Raw genomic sequence first — 23216 nt, 5'->3', positions numbered from 1 at the left:
AATGCTTCCCCAGATAATTAGATATACTGTATGTACTGTATATCTCCTCTTTCTGTTCTCACTCCACTCCATATAAGCTAATTGCTTGTTAAAGATGCATAATGGTTCCTTCTTTCCTGTGATTTGGTTATTTCAGGCCACAACAGACCTGTATGGAAACTGCACACTGCGTCACTCTGGAACATCAGCAGCAGCTCCAGAGGCAGCGGGCGTCTTTGCTCTGGCTCTTGAAGCTAAGTATGTACTCTACTGTCCACACACCTGTAATAATTGTGTTTATTGATTTAAATGGACTGTCTGTATGAAACATTATTATGTTACCTAATTCAACTCCTCTGTGCTGAGGAGAGTGCTGCTCAGAAGGTATAATTTTATAATACAACTATTATTATAATCTTGATAATCATTTTTATTACCGCATTTGATTTGGCAACTTCAACTAATATGAAAGAGTGTGCTATTCATTTATAAGCTACTATTTCTTTCTAACCTTGAGCTTTGATGTTGCATTGATGTCTTTGGCTTCCTATGTCAGTCTCTGTCCTCAGAGTCTTTATTTTAATTTTCTGTCTCCATGTATGCAGCCCTTAAAAGCACAAGTCATTTCTCCACTTTCCACAAAATTGTTTATTTATCACAACCATAAGCCAAATGAAAAGTAAAACAGCACTTACTCTGTTGCCCGCAGAGTACAGACTCTATGTGCTTGTGCCAAGGACACAAATCATATTGGATCAGTGCTCTTTATATCTCAGTACAAGGTTAAAAAACACAGTTTATATACTGTTAAGATGGGCTCAGCACTTATGTTTTATTTATCTCTGCACTTCCCATATGCATGAAGCAGGGAGACTCTCTCTGAGCTGAATGATGAAACACACTGCAGTACTTGATCATCTCAACCTGCTGAATATATAGCAAACTATGTGTTGAAACCAAAGCTTATATTATTGATGTTTATAACATACAGTACCAATCAAAAGTTCACTTGAGTTCACATTCCCATTCATTTGAAGTGTGTCCAAACTTTTGACAGGTATTGTATGGTGCTTAAGTAAAGCCACCCACACATTAGTAGAAGAATATGACAAATCTCAAACCTGATGAATTACTGCTTCTCATGTCCCAGAGGAGAGCCTTTCCTTTTCTCTCAGATGCTTCATTTCTCACATTAAAGGACGAGATTCTGCTGCCATTAACTAACACCAGCTAGTGGAGTTGAGTAAAGAGACACTGTTTGCTTTGCACACACAATAATGATGTTGCTATTGGGAGGAGCGGATGCTCACCCTGTCCGGCGACAAATAACCCACAGGGCTGTTAGAACAAGTGCACAGCCTTTTTACTGCCCAAACACACTTGAACCATGCAACGGCAGGAGTCAGTGAGTCAGCCAGAACAAAGCTGTCACTACACACAGTCAAGATAATGGAGGCAGACGCAGACAAAGGCAACCATCTGCTTCAAAGCACAGACACTACGAGGTTAAGATATTTGAAAGCATGTAATCAAAGCAAAACCATTAATCTTTTTTTTTTTTTTTTACTACTTGTTGCTAAACTTTAAATAACTTTTGTAACTAACTTACAGTTCTGTCTCTCCCACACCACTCTACTCTCCCTTTATCCCCCTGCCTCTGTCCTCTGGTGACTGTTTGTGCGCCCCAGCCCTAACCTGACATGGAGAGACATGCAGCACCTGTCAGTCCTGACCTCCAAGAGGAACCAGCTCCATGACGAGGTCCACCAGTGGAGGAGGAATGGCGTGGGCCTCGAGTTCAACCATCTGTTTGGCTATGGTGTGCTGGACGCTGGGGGCATGGTGAAAATGGCCAAAGAATGGAAGACAGTGCCTGAGCGTTTCCACTGTGTAGCTGGTTCCATCCAGGAGAACCAGTAAGTCACATTTTCACTAGCAAAAACATCAGTAATGTTTATTATTTTACTCATACTGCATATAAAATACACACACTACATATTCTACAACCTCAAACTGCCCTTACCAAGATGTTGAAGGAAAAAAAATACACTGCTGATCTACAAGAGACACACTCATCCAATTACTGGGTAATCCCAATAAGGCCTAATTCAATAAAACATCTGCGAAGGGAGTATCCACTTCATAACCCTGTAATATTTAGATTAGCTGCTCAGTCTGTCTGATGGTCCTGTATATTCGTAATGACATTCTGTAGCTTGATATCCTGACAGTTGCTGTTTGTGGGTTAATACATTACTCTTATGATATCTCAGTTGGATTTCTGTTTGATAAATTATGGTAAACATTCCACTACTAAACTTTAAACTTCAAGTAGTATAAATGACTAAACAACAAGGTTATATCAAATTCTTATAAATAGCCACATGAACTAAAAGAGATGTTTGTTATAGGCTAAATTTGGACCAAAATAGGCAGAAACTACAAGAGTGCACTCAATAGAGTGCAGATCTCTGCCAGGTGTGTACAGTCAAGATGGCAGCGAAGATAACAATAACAGGGATTTATTCATCTCGTATCATGCTTAACTTTAGTGGATCATAACATATCGGGTATGGAATTAATCTGCAGATGCTCCGGTTCAAGATGAGACCAAACTTTTCTATGGATGTCAGTTTTTGAGCCATGACAAAGGCCAAAATGTGGCCTGCAACAGACTAGGTAAGCCTTGTTTTTAGCCTTCTGCTATGTCGTAATCCATATCATAGAATGGACTGCTGAAAAGATGAAAATCTACACTTTACAATAGGCTCATAAGGAATCTTATCAATATTTATTTGAATTCACAACACAACTTGCTTTCCATGTACTGAAATTTGGCACCGATTGATCTAATGTGGCAACAAGGCATGATTGATTGTCCCTAGTGGAAACAAGATTCCAAACTAAAACATGTTGTTTATCACTTGCGTCCCCTATCGGCCGGTTAAGAGGAGTGAGGACTCAGCAGTCAATGGAGGTATGAAACAGAGCAGTCAATGGCATTATAAAATAGGTTTTTCAAAACTTGTGAATCACTGCGACCACGAGAGGTCCTTGAGCGTACATTCATAAATGTGCACAAAAAATATTAGGCTGATGGGTCCAGTAGTATGCGAGATTAGCTGCAGACAGATACACACACGGACACATGCGCACACTCGACCAAACGCATGATCCCCTTCAGGCTTATGCCTGGCGGAGATAAAAAGAGTGAAATTACTCATGGAACATGAGGCGCTTGCTGGAAAAAGATAATGTCCTGCATATTGGATGTGGATTCCTTTAAAATTATTGTTTCATATGAGTTTCTAAACATTAGATATTTCTCATGTGCTTTAATCTATCAGAGTTCCAGATAGAGTGGCGTTTTGATAAAAATCCAGCCATCTGGCCTGTCCTTTGGACAGATCCTCCTTATCTTTCCCAGATGCAGCTGTGGTTACGGCATCCTTCTTCTCATCTTATCCTGTCTGTGTCCACCCACATTTACAGTATCTCCCCTTGCATCACCTTATCTTTCTCCTCCATCTCCTCCATCTACACAGCCTTGCCCTTCCTTCCTTCGCTTTCCAGCCTCCCTGCCTGACACTCTGTCCTTTACACTCTCACCTCTCCCTCCTCTCTTTCCCGCCCTCCTCTGCATGCCTCACTAGGGCTCTGCTTTCCATTCATCTATCAGATCCTGAGGCTTAGAGCTCCCATGTGTGACGCCTGGTAGTTTCCTGTCGCTAGCCCTCTCATTCACACTAATTAGAGCACCACAAATGGCCCAGCATGTCGTGCCCTGGAAGCACTGTCAATTAGACTGACTGACAGCCAGGAAAGAACTCCAGGTGGAGGTGTGCATGTGTGTAGACGTGTGTAACCTAACGCTCAGCATTCACATGCATTGTAAAAGTGTCAATGTGTAGGCTAAGATAAAAAGCAGATTGAATAAGGTGAGTCGTGTGTATTTTTTGCCACCGTCAACATATTCAGTTCATTATTTTAGTCTCTAATCAGTGCTCCACAATTGATGCAATCACAACAACATGGTGTGAAAGTGTGCCTGTGTGCCTCCCTTGACTGCAGCGCCAGATAAAAAGAGGAGCGCCCCCCAAGAGTCATATGGCTTTTACTGCATCCCTCAGGATGTGTCATGCAAATGGTGGAGAGGACTTGGCCTCTTATGCAGAATGGTTTTGACATTAAACATTCCCAGATCGTTTGGGGTTCCATTACAATAAGTGGCATCAGCTCTTTGCTTAGAAATGGCCAAACCTAAAAGATTCTCTGTGCTCACCGATTCAGTTACTTTGTAAAATCCTTAGTCCTTCTCCCTCATTGAGAAATACAGAATCTATATTGTTGTATCGTGTCTCCTACTTCACTAAAAGTCCATTCTCAGTGTATGTGCACTGGAGGGTTTCCACACTGGTCTAAGTTGCAACTTAGACAAGTCCAGTATGCATGCATACTGGACCATAATTGGCTCAGGCTAGTTGTGATGTCACAAATCATTCTCGTAGGTACATGCCATAAACTGAGATTTAAGGTGAGCACAGAGAAACTTTCCATTTTGTACAGTGAAGGTCAAACAAGTGAGTGAAGGAACAATAAGCAAAACCCATTTTTGAGTGGATGGTGACTAATAAAATTTACGAGGGAGAAATACTAACAGTAACATCTCTGGTTTTCAAGCTAATTTTGAGCTGTGTGTTAAAAGCTGTGTCGCTGGCTGTGTCGTATTTTTCATCAGTTCACTGTTTCCACAGCAGCACGGCAGGATCTCTGCTGCTTCTATTGTGGTAGAGATATAATTACAACAAGCCCACCTCTGATGATAGTGTATCACGAGAGAAAAGCAATAAACACCAACATAGCCATGCTTGCAAACACACTGCTCAGCATTGATCTGATAGCAGCTCTGGCTGGCTGCGGCTTACTTAGCTGGAGGAGAACTTCTCATTATCAGAGGAGCTGGCACACAGTGCCCCACTGTGCGGTGGGGTTGTTTTTAATCTCCACTGGTCCTGCCCTTCAGAGGCACCCCTCTCTTTGCTCTATGCCCGACTGCTGTAATTACTCTTCACACATTATCTGATGGGAACGCTGCACCTGCCGCACACGAAATTATTTTGGTGATCAAAAGTGAAATCTACACATGTTCACTCTGAGATTTTGTCATACCCACAGTCATGTATTGTTATAAACTAAAAATAATACATTAATATTAATAATAATGATAATCTTTCATAAATGGAAACATGTATTTTCATTTTAACACATAAGAATTCACATATGCTGAGTCATGTTGTTATGGAAATATGATGTATTTGGTTTAGTCAAATTTTTCAACATGTATTGTAGGGTGTAACTGTGACACACCCCACTATGAACTGTTCTGTTTTAATGGGAATAGTAATTTGCTTCATCAGCCCATAGCAGCTCACCGCTCACTCACCTCTCTGTGCTCAGCATTGCGCTCTATTAATCATTTTTCAAACCGAGTGCAGTTCCACACACGTCTCTCTCACTCAGTTTCTGTGTCCTGTCCCTGTTGCCTAATACCTCCGTCCCTCCATTTCCCACTGCCTGTGGCCACAGCCTCTAATAATGTTATGAAACCTCCTCATAGCCTCTGGCCACCACCCCTGCCCTGCTGTGTTCTCACTCTTTCTTTGCATCACCCAAAGAGATGGAAACAGCAGTATGTCTTCCCAACCACAAAGCAACAACAAAACCAAGACCAGCCCGTATTTACACTCTGTTCTGAACAAACCCATTGTGACAGAAAAAAGGAAAAGAATTTCTTTATGTGCACTGAAGAGGAGCTCTGAGGATTCAGAGGTGGTCCAGCATGAAGTTACACAGTTTATTGACCATAGGCCTCATATTCAAACAATGTAGGCTATATTACAAACACTACCTTACAGTAAAATGTAGTTTATTTACTGTTTCTAATTTGTATTTCTTTAAGTTTTGTGAATATAATATCATAGTCTTGTCATCTTTATGTAGAGGGTTGAATTATCTCAGACTTAAAACCACATGGACAGCCAGCCCAAACTTGGTAATCTTGTACCAACTCCAAATGAATGCTGATTTTGCGCCGTACCAACTGGTGTGTTCACAGCTTGTATCTGCTGCGCCCCAAGTGGCCAAAAAATCAGTCAGTAGTCAGTGTAGGTTTACAAGAAATGTAATTCCTTTCTTTTCTTCCTCATGTGGCCTTATTGGATATACCTAGTAATTGAATGAGTATGTTTCATTTATAAATGAATGAGAAATTATGAATTTGTAATAAAGTCAAAATAGTGTGCAATACTATTGGACAGCAAGCAATAAAAAATAATTTCAAACTGATGGATGGTGGATAGGACATTATGTGACAATGTGGTACCAATGCAAAAGGTGGCCGTATATTTCAGACCAAAGAGCAGAGCATTTTATTCCCCACTGGAGATATATTACATGGTATAGAAAGCAGACATGACAATCATCACTGCTGCTATGAGGAAGCAGGTTCAAAAAGAAGCTTGATTCTCTGTCAGGGTTGGATGGTTCCATGGGAAAAATTGGTCAAGTACTGTGTTTACTGGGGCATTCAAAGAAGAGCAGGTCAGGGGGTAAGTGGACTGAAAGATAAAAATACTTGTTTTGCTTGGTGTCTCAGTCGTAGCTACAGGGATGCCCAAAGCTATTTAATAGTGGCAATATTTTCTCTATATTCTGTCTTACTTACCTTTACTCTTTTTTACCTTACTTTACTTTCTAATGCAGATATTTGACTCTTTTTTCTTCTTCTCTATGCCACACACTCTCAACATGTTCATCTGTTTCTTCTGCTTCTACAGTAAAATCCAGTCTGGCAACAAGCTGGTGCTGGCCATCACCACTGACGCCTGCCAGGGGAAGGACAACTTTGTCCGCTACCTGGAGCACGTTCAGGCAGTGGTCACTGTCAATGCCAGCCGCCGCGGTGACCTCAACATCAATATGACCTCACCCATGGGCACAAAGTCCATCCTTCTGAGCCGAAGGCCCCGTGACGACGACTCCAAGGTGGGCTTCGACAAGTGGCCCTTCATGACCACCCACACCTGGGGCGAGGACCCCCGTGGGACCTGGGTCCTGGAGGTGGGCTTTCAAGGCGAGGAGCCACAGCGCGGAGTCCTGAAGGAGTGGACTCTCATGCTGCATGGAACACAAAGTGCCCCTTATATAGACCAGATAGTGCGTGATTATCAGTCCAAACTTGCCATGTCGAAAAAGGAGGAGCTGGAGGAGGAGCTGGATGAAGCTGTAGAGAGAAGTTTGAAGAGCTTGCTGAGTAAAAACAACTAAAATACCATCTGCATGTTGCCAACTCTTTCACTTTCTCTTATCTGGCTCTGTCCTTCTCTAAATCTCACTGTATCTCCTCAGTTCTTCTCACTCTCTCGTTATTCTCCCTTTTGTCTACCTCTCTGCCCCTCCTCACTCTGCTTTTTGTTATCAAGTGTTTCAATTAGCCCCCCAACCCTCAATGAATGTTTCTTGTTATCCAATCAGAATAAAAGTGTAACCTTCAGTAATCTGTTCTACATAGAGAAAGCAAACTATATCACCTGAATTTTTACACTCTACAGAATTGTACATAAACCAAATATAATCCACTCTTTCATGCTCTTGCTTTAACTGCCCTGCACCTCTCTTCTGCCAACTGTTGTACAGTTTGTGACTGTAAATGATTTTCTGTGTCATTCTACTTAAAGTTTAATATCTTGCAAACAGAGCAGTGATACTTCTTTCTGTTTATATTTTTGTGACATGCACTGTTTATATAAACAAGGAAAGGAATGTGTGGTTCATTTTGCAGCCTGTGGTCCTCAATTCATATTTCATAATCTTTGACGTAATAAATCTATTCAGCTGTTTATTAAAGCACTTGAGTGATTTGCAACACACTCCTGAACATACTGTGTAAAAGTAGCATGCCAAAACTTTGATAGGGAAACACAATGAATCTGATGAAGACAAAAGAAGACAGAGAATGTGGAGTAAAATTTTCAAAAAGCTCATCCTGGTGACCCAGCAGTCTATCCAGATTGAATATTTCCCCATGTTTCTTTCACTCTGTACTGTGCTGTCCAATAAAGGGAAAATGCCTCCTAAAAAGTGGAGCCTGAGCTACTCATGCCAAGGCACTCTTTATGTTATAGACATGTTACAGTCTATTGTTTATGGTTGCTACATGTAGCAACCATAAATCACTGCCGTGTCAATATTCAGTGATGTATAGATGAGCAAATCATGCAGAGAAAACTGCATTTTGAGAGTGTCTGGAGAGCGCTGTGGAAAAGAGGGTGACGTGTATTATGGGAAATGTAGTATACATTTTTAACAATATCACACACATGGGTTAGGGTTACAGTTAGGGTTCACAATAGATCAAATGACTATGTGAATGTGAATGTTTCTCATAGTAACAAACCCTCAGATAATTATAACCCGACTCTGCACTTCCCTTCAGCTTTATGGAGCATTCTAGCATCTTTCAACTCAATTTTTTGGCCCACAGTTTTACTGTTTACTCTCACCACTCTCATCAACAAAATGTTTCCAGATGCAGCAGGCAGCAAAAAAAGCTCTAGAAACCTCATTGTGACCAACCATGAGAAAGAAAAAGTGTGAATATTGGACTTAAATTCATCAGGGGACCAGAAACACAATTCCAGATGAATGCTCCTGGATGTGTAAATGAGAACCTGTTTGCTAACAAGTTTGTTTCGCTGCTCCCAGTCAAAAAAAATCAGTTAATGCAGGTTGTAGGACAGGTAAGGAAAATGATATTGATTCATAGTAAAAACAGGAAGAGCTAAGCAAAAGGTTCAGCATGATTCATTGGAAATGTAGTAATCATTTTAGAAACTCTAGCAAAAACTGTGACATGGGAGACTACAAGGACTACTAATCATCTCAAACATTACAAACGTTATCACACACAAATTGAATGTGACACATTGTTTTTAGGCTAAAACTTTTTTTTATCAAATGCTTCCGGGTAATTTGATAGGGTTTGGGGTTGTTTTTTTGATATAATGGGCCATTATTCCTTCAATCATTTCATGTGTCGCACTCATACTCTCATGTTCGTGTCATTTCATTCACCAAATGAAATAATTCTCACAAATCTCTGACATCTGTTGCTCATTCCACCTTTCTTTCTCAAGATTATCTTTGTTTTTTCTCCACTCCTCTTCCTCTAATGCTGTATCCCTTCTGGAGATATACTGGATGAGTTATAGTTAAATGCAGCGGACAGAGTGAACTACTAAAGGTCACATCAAAAATAGATGAGTTTCCTGTAGATGCAGCACTCTAATAAGACTTCTGAAGAACACCAAAAACATGGGTGAATTTTTTAAAAAGCCAATGAGTAAATGCTATACTTGAGTGCATATTACATTTTTGTGTGAGATGTACTTCCTATCCTATCACACAAACACACACACACACTAGAAACACATACATTGATGCATGACTGGTTTTATGACCTACACTATGTGTGTGAGATGCTTGGAACACAGTGTCAGACTCAAAGCAAACAGAACAAGGGATTCATTGGTGTTTGAATATTTTTTATCATTCAAGATATCAAAGCAAATTAATACACAGCAAAATTGTGCTGAGGGCAGGCATCGGCATCCAATTGAACAAATGAGCTCAAAGGGGGAAAATCGGAGTTCTAAGACAGAGTTCAGAAGGGTGGCACAGCTTCTCGGTTTTTTATTTATTTTCTTGGTTATTTTTATAGGTGGCATGGAGCTTTGTTTATCTTATGTCCCAAGTTTTCAGACAGTAAAGGACTATAGCATGAGCATGGGTGTTAAGTCGAACAACAACAGCAGTACTTGTGGAACCAGCAAAACGTATTCTGGACGCAAGACCAGAGACTGCAAGCAAATGGAAGAGCATTGAATATCATTGCAGGAATGTGTAGTTGGTCTTGAAGCATGGTTGGTCTCCCTTAGAGACAAAAACATCGGTCTTCTTAGTCTGAGGAACAGTGGTATTTAAGTAGTCTGATGCCAACATCAGTATTGTCTTCTTGAGGACCTGGACCATGTGGGACCGCAGTGGAGTTGACTGACTCTTCATGTCAGATGAAATGGTTTCAGTGTTTCTTCTTGCTGGACTTCTCAATCATGGTCTCCACCACCATGGAAGTCTCCTCATAACCTTTGACCTTGCGGCCGTTGGAGAACTTCTCCACAGACTCCACAACCTCCACCTTCTCGTAGCTCATGGCGCCTGGGGTGAAGCTGCTGGAGCTGGTGCTGGTGCTGGAGGTGGAGCTGGTGCTGGCACCACGAGGTGCAGCCTTTGGAGTGGGCCCACTCGGGCCATTGTCATCCTTGTTTTTCTTGGGTCCGGTGGGCTGATCAGCAGCTGGGGTGGGATCTTTGGGGCCAGAGGGTGAAGGGACTGGGCTTGGCTCTTTAGATTGAGGTTGAGGCTCTCCGTTCTTTGGCTTGCCTTTGCCTCCATTGTCCTTTCCTTTTGTTCCCTTGTTATCCTCCTTTCCTCCTCCATTAGAGGGCACGGTGGGACTAAGAGGCCTGGGGTCTATAATGGGCTGAGGAGGTGGGGGAGTGGGCTTGCTGGGCCCGTTACTCTCGAAGGGAGACGTCATCCCATCTCTGATAGTGACGTAGATGTGGCCAGCTGACGGTGTAGAGGTGTAGAAGCAGGGATGTGGGTAGCTGCCATCGCCAGTGACGAGGACATAACGACCCTTTGTGTAGAAGTCAGCGATTGGCTCAGGCTTCTTGTACTTCCTCATTCGGTCTCTGACGATGTTACAAAGAGTGTCAAAGGCTTTGCTGATCTGAGCTCCGTCTGGGACATCCTGTGGAGACACTCCAGCGAGCAAAGGTCTCTGCTCTGTTCTCTTCACCATGTCCTCCTGCACTCCCTCAGAGGGGATCCCCTTTGCTTCTTCATCTGGAGCCTCTCCAGCAGCTCCTCCATTTCTGTCCTCTTGGCCACTGTCCATCACATCTTTCGGGGTCAGCTCTTTCTTCTTCAGGACCTTCTTGGCCAAGATCTTCTGGCGGGGCTTGACGCTGGTGATATCTTGGATAGCCTGGGTGATATCTGGACACATATGAGATAAAAGGTCAGTGAGATGGAACTAATGAACCAAAAAAAGATCACAATAGTGTATGCACCCACACACTTTCTTCTTTTGGGACACTAAAGGCATTTCTTTGAATGGTAGCAAGCTTTCAGAGAGAGTTTAGTTTTCTCTAACAATGGCAGCTGATTGTATGTGTGCTCAACAGAGATTATCAATGTAAACCAGCTGTGATGTGCTGACAGTGCCCTTACCTTTACCCCTGCTTGATGCAGAGGGTGTGTGAGTGTAGCGGTAATTAGTGGTGAACAGGGTAATGGGAGTGCCAATTATCGCTGAATTCAACCTGCAGGGAAGAGAGCAGTAAAAATTCACATATGTAATAATATATATAATTCACAGCATGGCTATGCAACATCTGTTGCCACTCAGTGCCATCTGCTGGCAAATTCATTAACCCAACATCAACAGCATGTATCTCAATGTAATTTGAGTCAATACCTTTAAATGTTGCTGTTTTTAAACAAAAATAAAGAATAAAGAAAGTATTATATTCTTGGCAGTATGGAGGCCATGAAACAGACTGTAGATCATCATGTAGGGAGATATAATTTACAGAAGCTATAACTGAACAGTTAAATACATAAATAAAATGTAAAAAAAAACAACAACAACAACAACAACAACAAAAACTAATATAATCAAATTAAAAACCTTTTTTGGTGACTACTGAAAAAGCCTGGGGTGTTGCGTTGTTTGAATCTGGACTTATGCCCTCAGTATTGCTGAAGTCCTGGCTACAACTATACCTTTGTCATGAGATAATTTTACAGGACAGTCAATCTTTATATCTGTGTATTCATGTGAATTTTATGATTAAACTTTCCTGGTCATAATTTGGTCGTATAAAAGCAGTATTTTTAGCATTATTTTTTCATTCTATATGTATTTACTAGTTGTCTTAATGACCTTGATGCTTTCTCAGCAAGTATTTCAGCACCACTGAGCTCAGTTCCTGGCCCTGCATGTGTGTCTCTATGTGTTTTCAGCAACCAGGTGGAGGCAGTCTACCTGTTATCTTCGTTCTCGATGATCCTCTTGTACCTCTCCAGCTCATTCTCCAAGGATGTCTGATACATGGCCAGGTGGCGACATTCACTGGTGAACTTCTCGAGGGACCTCTCAGCCTCCTCAATCTCCTTCCGCAGAGATTCGATTTGCTCGTTGTACATCTGGATCTCATCATCATAACACTCTTGTGTGCTTTTGATGGTTTGCTCCAACATTGCAGTCTGAGAGACAAAGGCAGGGTTTAATTAAGAAATTCTGATTAAATGATTTTTAAAAATTACAAAGCCCCTTGAGGAGATTTGCCAGTGCAATGCATAGGTTATTAATAATAACACCAGCTTAGCGTATGTTGGTAATGCAAGTGAGAAGTCAAGAGAAATTATAAATAAGGATAAAAGCAGGAGTTCAATTTGTGCCTAGAATAGGGTCTAACTAATATGTTTTGTAGGAACTGTACAAATTAAAATAGTGTTTTAAGACATATAAAGCAAAAATATTAATTTGTTGATATAATAAGAAAATGTGATGACCCACTAAATATGGTTAAAACATATCACATTGTAAGCCTCTATAGGATACAGATAGATGAGAGATATATGATACATAACATAAGCAGAGTGAAGAGCATCATTTGTGCAGATAGTAGAGGTATGTCTTTAGTCAAAACCTGTGGGAACAAAGCGGTCACATCAAGAAATACTCACTCTTTGGAAATCAATGCAGTTATTTAATTTGATTGAGCTGCATTTTATTATTATTATTATTATTTATATTATAGAGAGTCAATCCCATGTTTCTCATTTCCTGTGAGGAGACGATGTAACTGCCCTGCTGTCACAAGAAGGTTGTGGATGACATCTAGTGGTACTTCTGCATGATACAGCATATAATAGAAGCTGCAGGGTCAAGACTAAGTTAGTGCCTTGGGTATCATTCATTAATCAACACAAAGTGAAATGAAAATACCCCCTGAAAAATCCATCAATTTTGTATATATACCTAAAAACATATTTCTCAATTGAAAATAAAATATTAAATTTCTTTCATTCATTTATTGTATTTTTCCATTTCTATTTAAGTTCTTTTTATATTTCTATCAATTAATCCAAAATAGTTATCTTCTGAGCATGTTTTGGATAATAACACCACAGCCAATGAATTTTCCTCAAAATTTTAGAACTGAAATGATTAGTTGATCAGTCAAATCAGTCCATCGACAGAATTGACCGGCACTATTTTGGCAATTGCTTATTCATTAAGGTCATTTTTAAAACAAAAATGCCAAACATTCACTGATCCAAGCTTCTCAAATGTGATTTTTTTTGTTTGTTTTTAGTTTTCTCTGATAGTAAATTGAATATCTCTGGGCTTTAGACTGTTAGTCGGACATCATCTTGGTGTTGCAATTGTCTGTACTCACAATTTCCTGACTTTTGATCAATTGATCTGGAAAGATTAAGGTTGATCAAATATAAATCGAACTGTTAATTGCAGCCCTACAAAATGTACAAATTATATTTTACTGTTTTGAGTTTTGAGTGTATTTCACAACAAAGAACAGGAGTTTGAACTGGTACTCCTGGTGTTTGTCTCTCTTCTAATAGAAATAAAATTGATCTCTTTGAAAGATCATTTTAAATGTGTCTTTCTGTGAATATTTGCTCAGAAATGTCCTTTTCTGGAAAAAAGGGAAACACTGCATGTAATCAAAATGAAACCTCCTGTTGTCATGGTGACAGTGTGACCCACCTCATTCTGTAGGCGTTGTTTCTGGGACTGCAGCTGACAGAGGGCGCTCTTATATTCCTCCAGCTGACTCTGCAGTCCTGGCACTTTCCTCTGGGCCAGCAGCTTCTCCTGCTCCTTCACACGTTGAGAAGAAATCGATTAGAACATGTGGGAAAGTACAGTTTGTCTTTACAGCATGACTTTTACAGTCACACACACACACACATGCACGCACGCACTCACACACACACACACACATACACACACACAGCTTGCAGTCAAGTCTCTTTCTGAGGTCTCTCTGTATTAAAAGTCTCACTGATTGATTTTTGAATTGAAGGACACAATAACAATTGTGTCGCTCACAGCAGTAATGTTTTCTATTACTGCATGTTCTGCCTACTCTTTGAAGTGAACCTACTGAGTGTTTGGAGAGCCATTAACAATATAATAAAGCATGGCACACTGGAGACAAGTTATGTGATTAACAAGTTGCTTCAAAGTTTTATACTCATCAAACCATTCAGAGATCCATCATGCCCTGTATGGAAGCATTTGATATGTTTCTCCATTCATTAATTCAGGTTATTCCTTTAATTTGCCACCTGTCTATACCCTCTATACACACAATAGCTGTGCCTGAGAGACTAGCAAGATTACAAAGCTTCATAACATTAACATCTTCCTCACTTGCCCATTTCACTGGGTTTCAGCTCAACATGACAGGCAAGAACTGTGGCTCTTTGCCGCTGTCCTCTGAGATTTAACTCAACCAATTAAATAAGTTCTGCATCCAGAGCATCTCTGCCTCTTGAGAAATGTTTGTACCCTATAAATAAAATTCCAATCTGCTACACAAATGACAGTCACTGTGGCACTGTTCCTAAGAAAATTAGCATGAATAGCTGTTCTTTCCAGCATTTGGTTCATTATGTGTCACGACATCCTCAAATGGCTGGCCTGTCTATGTGTCCTGAGGACCACTCGACTGTCTGTCTCTGCTTCTCACACATGCACACGTACACAAAAAAACAGACAAATGCAGGCACAGGCGACCAATTGGACTGAGAAGCCAGTAACCTCATCAACCCCAGACACGTAGCCAGGGCTGACACACATGCAAACACCATCTTCTCCCGCAGGGACTGCAGCACACACACACAGTGACAACATTAGTGACCTCACCTCGGAGATGCCCACTGACACATTGGGAACAAGGGGAAGTGTCTGGTTGATTTGCTGCAAAATGTTTACATAGGTCTGGATCTCTGCAAGGTTCTGTTAAGATAATAGAAAAGAAAATATACTGTAAAACATACATTTCAGGAAAAAGAACATCCTTAAGCTATTCCATTTTGCAAACTAAAACCATTTTATCTAGTACTCTTGCTTGTTTATTTTGCACTTTGTATTGAAGATTCACTGAGAGAATGTCAGCATCAAATAGAAGGCTTTCATTTAGCTGATATGTGTTTAGAAATGGTGCTAACATTTCTTTGCAGCAAAGAGAGTTCCTTTTGTGATTGAATCCAAGAGTGATCTCAGACTTAGTAATAAAGAGTGGATATATTTCCTGTCTCTGGGGGGATACTTCAAAGCTCAGAACCACAAGCCCAATATTCATGTGAGACGACTCCTCATTCTTTCCCACATAATAACAGCAGTGCCCTTTGATATGCTATCTCAATATTGCACAGTCACAGATTAATTCATCATCAAACGCAGCATTGGGTGAAAATTAAAAAAAAGAAAATGCTCAGACTAGAAAGAAACTCTATGGAAAGTAAGCCTGATGCATTATGTAACAGTGTAGTTTTCTTTTGTTGTGGCATTTTTGTGACCATTGTGTGGCACCTTCAAGTCGTTTTTAATGCACAGATGGCAATATTTCAGTTTTTGTCTTTCCTATGTGCTTTCCTGTCATAATTCTCTGCCTGTGAACAACTGTTCCATTTTTTTCTGCAGCCCTTTCCTCACTCACAACACAGATGGTAAATTGTTGCTAAAGCCCCAGGTACATCACAGCACATCCTTTGGCACCTTTGTCAAGGTTTTCTGCCTTCTCATCCGAGGAGCAGTGGCCTGAGGTCAGCTGTGTTCAAAAGCAACCGAAAGAAAAACACACACTGCTGTATAATATACCTGAAACTGATATTCTTTGATGTGGAATAGGTCTCTCAACTGGCTGTGATTTATCCAATAAATAAATGCTATACATACTGCCCTGAGATCAAAGATAGTGTAAAAAGAACAATATGGGCACAGTTTCAGGATATGATAGCCTTTTTAAAAACAGTATGTCAGAGATATAACTGCTTTGATCAATGAAAATTAATTCTGAGACCTCAATGAGGTCTTATTTTCTTACAGTAATACCCCAAATCTTTATTGTACAGTATAATTTAGAAGGTTGGTTATTGTAGGAGCTGCTTGAAACCACAGAGTTACACAGTAAGTTGGTTTAGTTTTTAGTTTAGTGAAACTGACCTTCTTGTGTCTATCTCTGGTGGAATTAATGTCATCCTGCAGGAACTGTGACTGGATCTGGAATTCCAGGTTTCTTAGCAGAGCACTGTCAGCCTCCTGCAAGAGAGGAGAGGAGAGGAGAGGAGAGGAGAGGAGAGGAGAGGAGAGGAGAGGAGAGGAGAGGAGAGGAGAGAAGAGAAGAGAAGAGAAGAGAAGAGAAGAGAAGAGAAGAGAAGAGAAGAGAAGAGAAGAGACGAGAAGAGAAGAGAACAACAAAGGTCCCAAGGGAAATCACCAGAAAAAGTACAGTGTGAAGAAAGACTCATGAGCAGCATCCACTTGGCAGTGAAAAGTATAATTGTGTAGAAATTCATACAATGTGATATTGTCCAACTTGTATTGTATTGAATTTAAAAAAAAAATCAACAAAAGCCAAAGACCCTGAAGAGACACACTGTAGTCATACAATGATGAAGAAAACTCCAGTAATCTAAAATCAGTTAAGCTCTCTGTGTGGTTTGTTCAACTTAAATCTATTGTGTAAGATATTTAATATTCACCACTCATTTAAATGAAATCACTTTTCAATAAATATGTTTAAAATACAATAAAACAATAGCCTATAGTAAAAAAAAAAAAATACAATAAAAATGTCATTTGATTCAGTACCAAAATTTGTAAATAGTTTTACGCTGTTTCTTGTTTCATACAAACAAGTTTCTCCATCTTAATATGTTGGAGAATGCAGAATTATTAAAATGTTGTTATTTCTGTTTTTATGATTGTGTAAAAGATCTATTTGATTTCATCTGTACAGTACCTTATTTAACTGCTCCAGCGTGCAGCGCAGCTGCTCTTGGTAATCACATTCGTTTCTGTATCTGCAACAGAAAATATGACAGTTATATGTTTCATATTAAGCAGAAGGCATGGCATAATCATGTTAAATTATATACACAGAGCAGAGAGAATTACTTTAAATAATCTGTATGTTATTTGAGTGATATAGGTAAAAAATAATAGATTCATTTTTTTTCTTTTCTTTTTTCATGTATAGAAAAAAACATGGTGCTACACTCCAAGAAGAATACTAGTACTGGCCTGAATATAAAAACATATTTTTTTCAGTAAATTATGTTTGGTAAAAGTAGAGGTTGTATTATATTCAAGGACTTGACAATTACGCATTAGTCACAACATCAGATATTTTTTTTAATGTAAAGAAAGACATTGTTTTGTAGCCTCATTGTTCCTAGTCCTTTTAGTCCATTTATAGTGTGTCTTTTAGAGTTAATCAGCCCTAAAAGTGTTCAGGAAGATGTCTCTAGAACATCTTTTACTACCATGGGGGAAAGAATCCCTGATGAGTCAAAATTAGTCAAAAATCATCTGCCAAAACATCTGTCAAGTAGCCAAGAATTGGCGGTATTACAGATGATAAGGAATTTAAGGGTCTAATATTTGAGTCATTATGTTCTTCTCCATGCAATTACTCAATCTGCAATCAAGTAGGCTATATTACATGACTACTTGATCTGTGAAAAATGTGAAGATCAACATCCCCAGTTTAATTGCTTGTTTGTGTTGTGTGCTTATAGTCAGATTAACAACTCACCTCTTTCTTCACACAACTGTGTTTGTAATATGACAGAGCTGAAAATCGAAACTACACATGATGAAAATCAAGCCCTCCTTACCAGCTGACACAGCCAGAGCTGATCAATATTCTTCTCAACTCATCAATAATGTAGTGAGGCTTCCCTGCTTGCACACAACTGATATTTGCAGATACTTAAATTAGTAATTATTAGTAAGCTTAAATAATTAAATCTGTTCTTCTTTCTCACTTACCTCTACTGGTATTTAGCCATGAAAATAGTTTTATTGCCTAAGTTTTTCAGATATCTATCCGTGAGAATCCTGGCGCCATATCAATATGATGGAAGTAAAGGGAACTTTCTACAAATTTTGTTACTCTGTATAATCCACAGAGCTCATTGTGATCAGTTTTCACTGGAACTATGTTTGACTGTGTCTGGAAAGAGATGTTGTAGTTCAGTACATTTTTTCAATGCTGCTTTACATTCCTCAATTACAAATTAAAATAGTAAATCCATTTACCTCCATTATGTTGGGATGGAAACAATAATAGCACTAATGGTAAGTGAGACAATGAGGTTGTTTTTGTTTTGTTTTGTTTTATGGTTTATTTTGAGATTTTGGTGAACTGACCCTTTAATTTATGATTATTTTAAGTGAATGTCTGTCTAACATATTGTCCGAACATATTACAGTTTTTAGAATACATTTTTCAGCAGTTTGGTTGATTATCTTCTGAATATAACCATAACGTAGTAAATTAATAACATTAATAAATATATTATTAGTACATATTTTTTACTTTGAAAATTGCATATATGAAGTATCAATTGCCTGATTTTGTATTTTTCAGAACCAACATCTTAATTTCCATAGATTTAAAGTTATTTATCACTTTCTCTTAATTCTGAGCACATTCACACTCATTTCCATTCACTCCATCTCTGAAGAAGAAATTTGACCTTTGACACACAGGTAAGACCAACCACTCTCCACTCTCTTACTTGCTGGTGAATTCATCCAGCATGCAGCAAGCATCCTTCAGCTCTCGCTCCAGCTTGGCATGGTCGGAGCACAGCTCACGGATGCGTTGCCTGTTGACATCAATCTGCTCTGTGAAGGCCTCCTCTAGGCCGCTGGCCTCTTCCATCCGTTGCAGAGTCTCCAGCTGCTTGCGGAACACGGCATTGCGTTGCTCCAGGACTCGTGCCCGGTTGATGTACCGGGCAAAGCGACTGTTGAGCTCCTGAAGGCTCTCCCAGCCCTGGATGGCTGAAATGCCTGCAGAGCTTTCATAGTCCTCGGGTTCCTCATCGAAGACATCTGAGCGCTCATACTTTTCCTTGCGCACCTCGCGCAGGTAGCTGGTCTTGAACATGGTGGTACGTTTCTGTCCCCCGGGCAGATGGTATCCCTGGAGTGCTAGGTCCCCTTCAGCACCTTTATTGTGTGAAAACTGGGGTGCTCACCCTTGGCTGTCTCATGCTAGACTAAACGCTGCAGAGCACTGGCTGACGGCGAAATAGCCCCCAAAACCTCCCCCTGGCTGTGGACGCACATGCTGCAAGCCTGGGGCCTTCCAGAGTTTATTGTTGCCTTTGTGGCAGAGATTAGAAAAGCCATGCTGATGATGACAAAGCAGAACCACAAAAACAAACAATTGGCCGGTCCGCGAAAGCACTGGGTTGTCACACACCATTATTTTGCTTCTTAGTCAGCTGGTTTCTAGATCCCTATTTGATATGGGAGGTTGGATGTTGGCCCATCACAGGACAGAGGGGAAATTTCGTGCAGTTCAATTTGTGTGGACTGTGGAGAACTATTACTGCCAAAAGTGGCTAGTGTTGACACACTGTGCTGAAAAAAACTGTTTTCTTTTTTGCTTACAAGTGGGCAAAAATTATGTTTCATAATCTCAAAAGCATTACATGGAAAAACCCACATTATGGAAATGTATTTACATTTGGTGAAAGGCAGTCAGACCCAGTTGGAAAACTATGATACTTGGCCATATAAAACAATGAATGTTTAATAATTGTCTTATCATAGTATTTCTTTCTAAAGCCAAAATGGAATGAAAAATAATGCTAAAATGGCAACAAACTGGGTATAATTGAACTGAGAAACTGAAACTAAGGGAATAGTCCTGATATAAATTTCTAATAAAGTTTAAATCTTTATTTCAACACATTCTGTTTGTTGTGATGGAAACAATCACAGAGCCCATAGTCAAATGCAAAGTATGTTGTTTGTGTTTTCTAGGGAAGATGTCTCTGAAGCTGAAATATCTCAGCACGTAATTTTTTTAATAACAAAGAAGCCTTTATTTGTTTTCATCAAGGTGCTCTTAGCTGAAGCCTCCATATTTCTTTATGTTCCTTTTGAATTTTCATTCTTTCTCTTACATTTAGTGTAACATTTCACAAAAGTGAGAGGATGAGTAAGTGATAAAAGAATGAGAAATAGACAGAGAGGACTTTTGCTTTAGCTTGCTCTCCGCGGACTGTGGTTCAAGGTCAGTCCAAATGTCTCTCTATGTCAAATGGCTTTACATCAGCATTTCAGCATATTTTCAGCAAACCCCATGGCTCAAGGGCAGACTGTGATAGTTCAGCTGAAATATGGAAATTAATGGACATAATGGAGTTGAAATAATGTTATATACACTAGCTAGTTTCTCATTTATTCTTTCACATTCACAGTTATTTGATCAAATAAATATAAGAATAGATAATGTGATGACATTCATCTGGTCCTACCAACAATTACCACATATGGGAAAAAAATAACAGAAAATTAGCAAATGTAATTGTTTGTCAAGTATAAAAAAATGTTAAAAGTGCAATCAAAAGACACCATCAAACATAGAAAGTAGGGACTTTGTAACAATTTTAGTCACAAATGTTAAGTTAAAAAGACAAAATTATCTTCTTACACATTTTCCCCTAAGTTATGGCTACTGTGAATATTACAGCACACTTCCAAATGTGTGGCATTTTCATATACACATTATAAATAAATGAACATTCTTGATGAAACAGAAAAATCACATTTTAAATGACATTTACAAAGCTTTGCTATCGTTTAGCATTCAGCACTAGCTACTATATTTCCTACTGCACAAAGACCAGGAATGTCCCATCCAACTAATGCACAGTCTCTCCAAAGATACCAAAATCCATCCCTGTTTGAGTCTCCAGGTGCATGCAAGGATTTGTCTATATCAGTCGCTAATACACTAGTCGCATACTTTATAAATCCGTCTGTCCTCATGTATGTGTGATGGAACAACTCCCAAAGCCTTCAGAGTGCCAATGTGACATTTGTACAACATGTACTGATTTCAGTAAGAACACTGAGACATCATCCATCTATAGGAAGTACAAGTTGCAGAATGTTGTACCTTATATTGACGGTATCGCATCAGTACTATAGGACTGGTACATCAATGTGTTGTTTACTTTCAAAAGAATGTCACTGAGATGTCACTGTGATATCGGTTTGGAATCCTTTTCCACATCATGAGATGTGGCACTACAGCCAGGAGGACATGTGCAGTGACATTTAAGGGTACCTCTAACCTGCAGGCAGTCCAAGAAAGTTGATTTAGACGCGCTTCACATACAATGTGGGGTTTTTTTTTGATAATTGAGAAGGTACTGAGAGAAGAACTCCAATTATCAGATTTATACACTCCTGTGTCCTACAGAAGCAACAAAACACAACTGGACAACATGCTGCCTGCCACACAACTGCACACACATATATAGAGCCAGAATGAATGAGTGAATGAGAAACAAAGAGAGAGAAACATGAGGCAAACACTATTTAGAATAGATAGTTGTAGTGTGTTTGGACAAATACTGACTAACATAGTCAGCGTCCCCCAGCAGAACCAACATTTTGCCAAAACAGCCTCTGTTCAAATTTAAACCCCAGACATATTTTTGTATGGATCCTGTTTCACTGCTCGTTATTCCTCCATAACGCTGTCACCAATAAAACACCTTACTATCTGTTCACCCTCATGCAGAGACTGTAGATTATAGGTCTTGTGCATATTCTCCATGGTTGAGGAGAGAACGCCAGAAACACACTGCCCTCTTTTTCCATCTATATTCCTCTGTTATGAGAGGCTGTAAATCCGAGGCCTGGGTGAGATTAGAGAGCTGTCCAGAATTGGAAATGAAAGCTTTGTGTTTATCCTACTGGTCAGGCCTCCTGGGCTATAGTGACAGACACTAGCAAGGCTAAGCAAATAGTAATATTTAGAGGGTAATAAAAACTAATAGGAACATACAAAGACAGTTCTCTCATCTCTTGCGAGCTGGAAGGTGGATATGTTCAAGCTCAGGAAAAGAAGCAAGTTTTTTCTCCTCTCGTGTCCATTATAGATGACAGAGGCACATGTCTGCTGGTTCACTTGTGTCTTTTGTGATCTGTTATTATATTTAAACTGTGCTGACTATATCTGCCAGCCCACTCTACTCTGTGTGAGAGGACACAAAAAGCCATCTCGCTGCTATTGACAGATGATTGTCAGAGGCGATATAAAAAAAACAGCAGTGCTAGCTTTCCATCACAATAAGGAATTGATCCTAAAAAGTCATCAGAGCTGCTGTCTGTGTCTGTTTATCTGCTGTTCAGGATGGCTGACCACAAAGATACTGTGCTGACAGCTCTCCAAAGCTCTGTCTATACATTGACTCCACCACCACCACTAAAAAGAAAAAAAAAAAAAATCACAGTCCAATATTAAGTCGTATATATCCCCCAGTATAGCTGTGTTTTTCAAAGAAATACTACAGTTTCTCATAATCTCACTCAACCTACTCAAAGGTAATGAGCAAAGATATTCCTGGCCTGAATATCTCTGACACTGATTACTTTCCCCAAAGCCGCTGTGCAATCAATGCCAGAAACGGCCATAGCTTGTCTGAATGTCAAACAGTCAAACTGTTTTTTGTTTTTTTTTTGTTTTTTTTTTGGAGACTGGCAGAGAGGAGAGCAATAAACACTTACATGACATCTGGATTTGCAAACTGATTGTAATTCATGACTGGAACATTATGTTGGAATGATGGTCATGATGAGCTTTAAAACATGTACATTTTAATATCTGAATTATATGTTAACCCCAGACACATGACACTGTAAAATACTATCATTTGCAATATTCACCTCCTTATAGTAATGGAACTTTTCAAAGTCAGAATATTATTTTGATAAGAATATGTTGAGATTTTGTTAAAGAAATATATTTTGTTAAAAG

At 39.6% G+C, this 23216-nt stretch overlaps 2 protein-coding genes across 2 annotated transcripts in view; one reads left to right on the top strand and one right to left on the bottom strand.

Annotated features, from left to right (window-relative positions):
* Window positions 1–7948, top strand: part of pcsk2 (proprotein convertase subtilisin/kexin type 2) — a 31125-nt gene extending 23177 nt beyond the window's left edge. Inside the window, exons 10-12 of the mRNA XM_042433584.1 lie at window positions 137–237; window positions 1668–1895; window positions 6816–7948. Coding sequence (XP_042289518.1) covers window positions 137–237; window positions 1668–1895; window positions 6816–7305 — 819 coding nt within the window. The 3' untranslated portion in view covers window positions 7306–7948. The remainder of the gene's footprint in view (window positions 1–136; window positions 238–1667; window positions 1896–6815) is intronic.
* Window positions 7949–9641: 1693 nt separating this feature from the next.
* On the bottom strand, window positions 9642–19322 carry LOC121911756 (filensin). Its single transcript, XM_042433583.1, has 8 exons — window positions 18949–19322; window positions 17166–17226; window positions 16367–16462; window positions 15065–15157; window positions 13901–14014; window positions 12152–12372; window positions 11335–11426; window positions 9642–11100 (listed from the first exon to the last, which is right to left on the bottom strand). Exons 1-8 carry the CDS (start codon window positions 19320–19322, stop codon window positions 10118–10120), a joined length of 2034 nt encoding a protein of 677 aa, XP_042289517.1. The 3' UTR covers window positions 9642–10117.
* Between the last annotated feature and the right edge of the window lie 3894 nt (window positions 19323–23216).

This window comes from Thunnus maccoyii, chromosome 14 (assembly GCF_910596095.1).
Source record: "Thunnus maccoyii chromosome 14, fThuMac1.1, whole genome shotgun sequence".
Classification (NCBI taxonomy): domain Eukaryota; kingdom Metazoa; phylum Chordata; class Actinopteri; order Scombriformes; family Scombridae; genus Thunnus; species Thunnus maccoyii.
This window is presented reverse-complemented; position numbering and strand designations above follow the sequence as displayed.

Bases quoted from the DNA above. Each gene is read 5' to 3' on its own strand.
- LOC121911756 (XM_042433583.1), bottom strand. From the start codon at position 19,322: ATGTTCAAGACCAGCTACCTGCGCGAGGTGCGCAAGGAAAAGTATGAG. The intron at 12,373-13,900 runs GTGGGTCACACT...TTTGTCTCTCAG, and splicing joins AACAACGCCTACAGAATGAG to ACTGCAATGTTGGAGCAAAC. The intron at 11,101-11,334 runs GTAAGGGCACTG...ATATGTGTCCAG, and splicing joins TGCATCAAGCAGGGGTAAAG to ATATCACCCAGGCTATCCAA.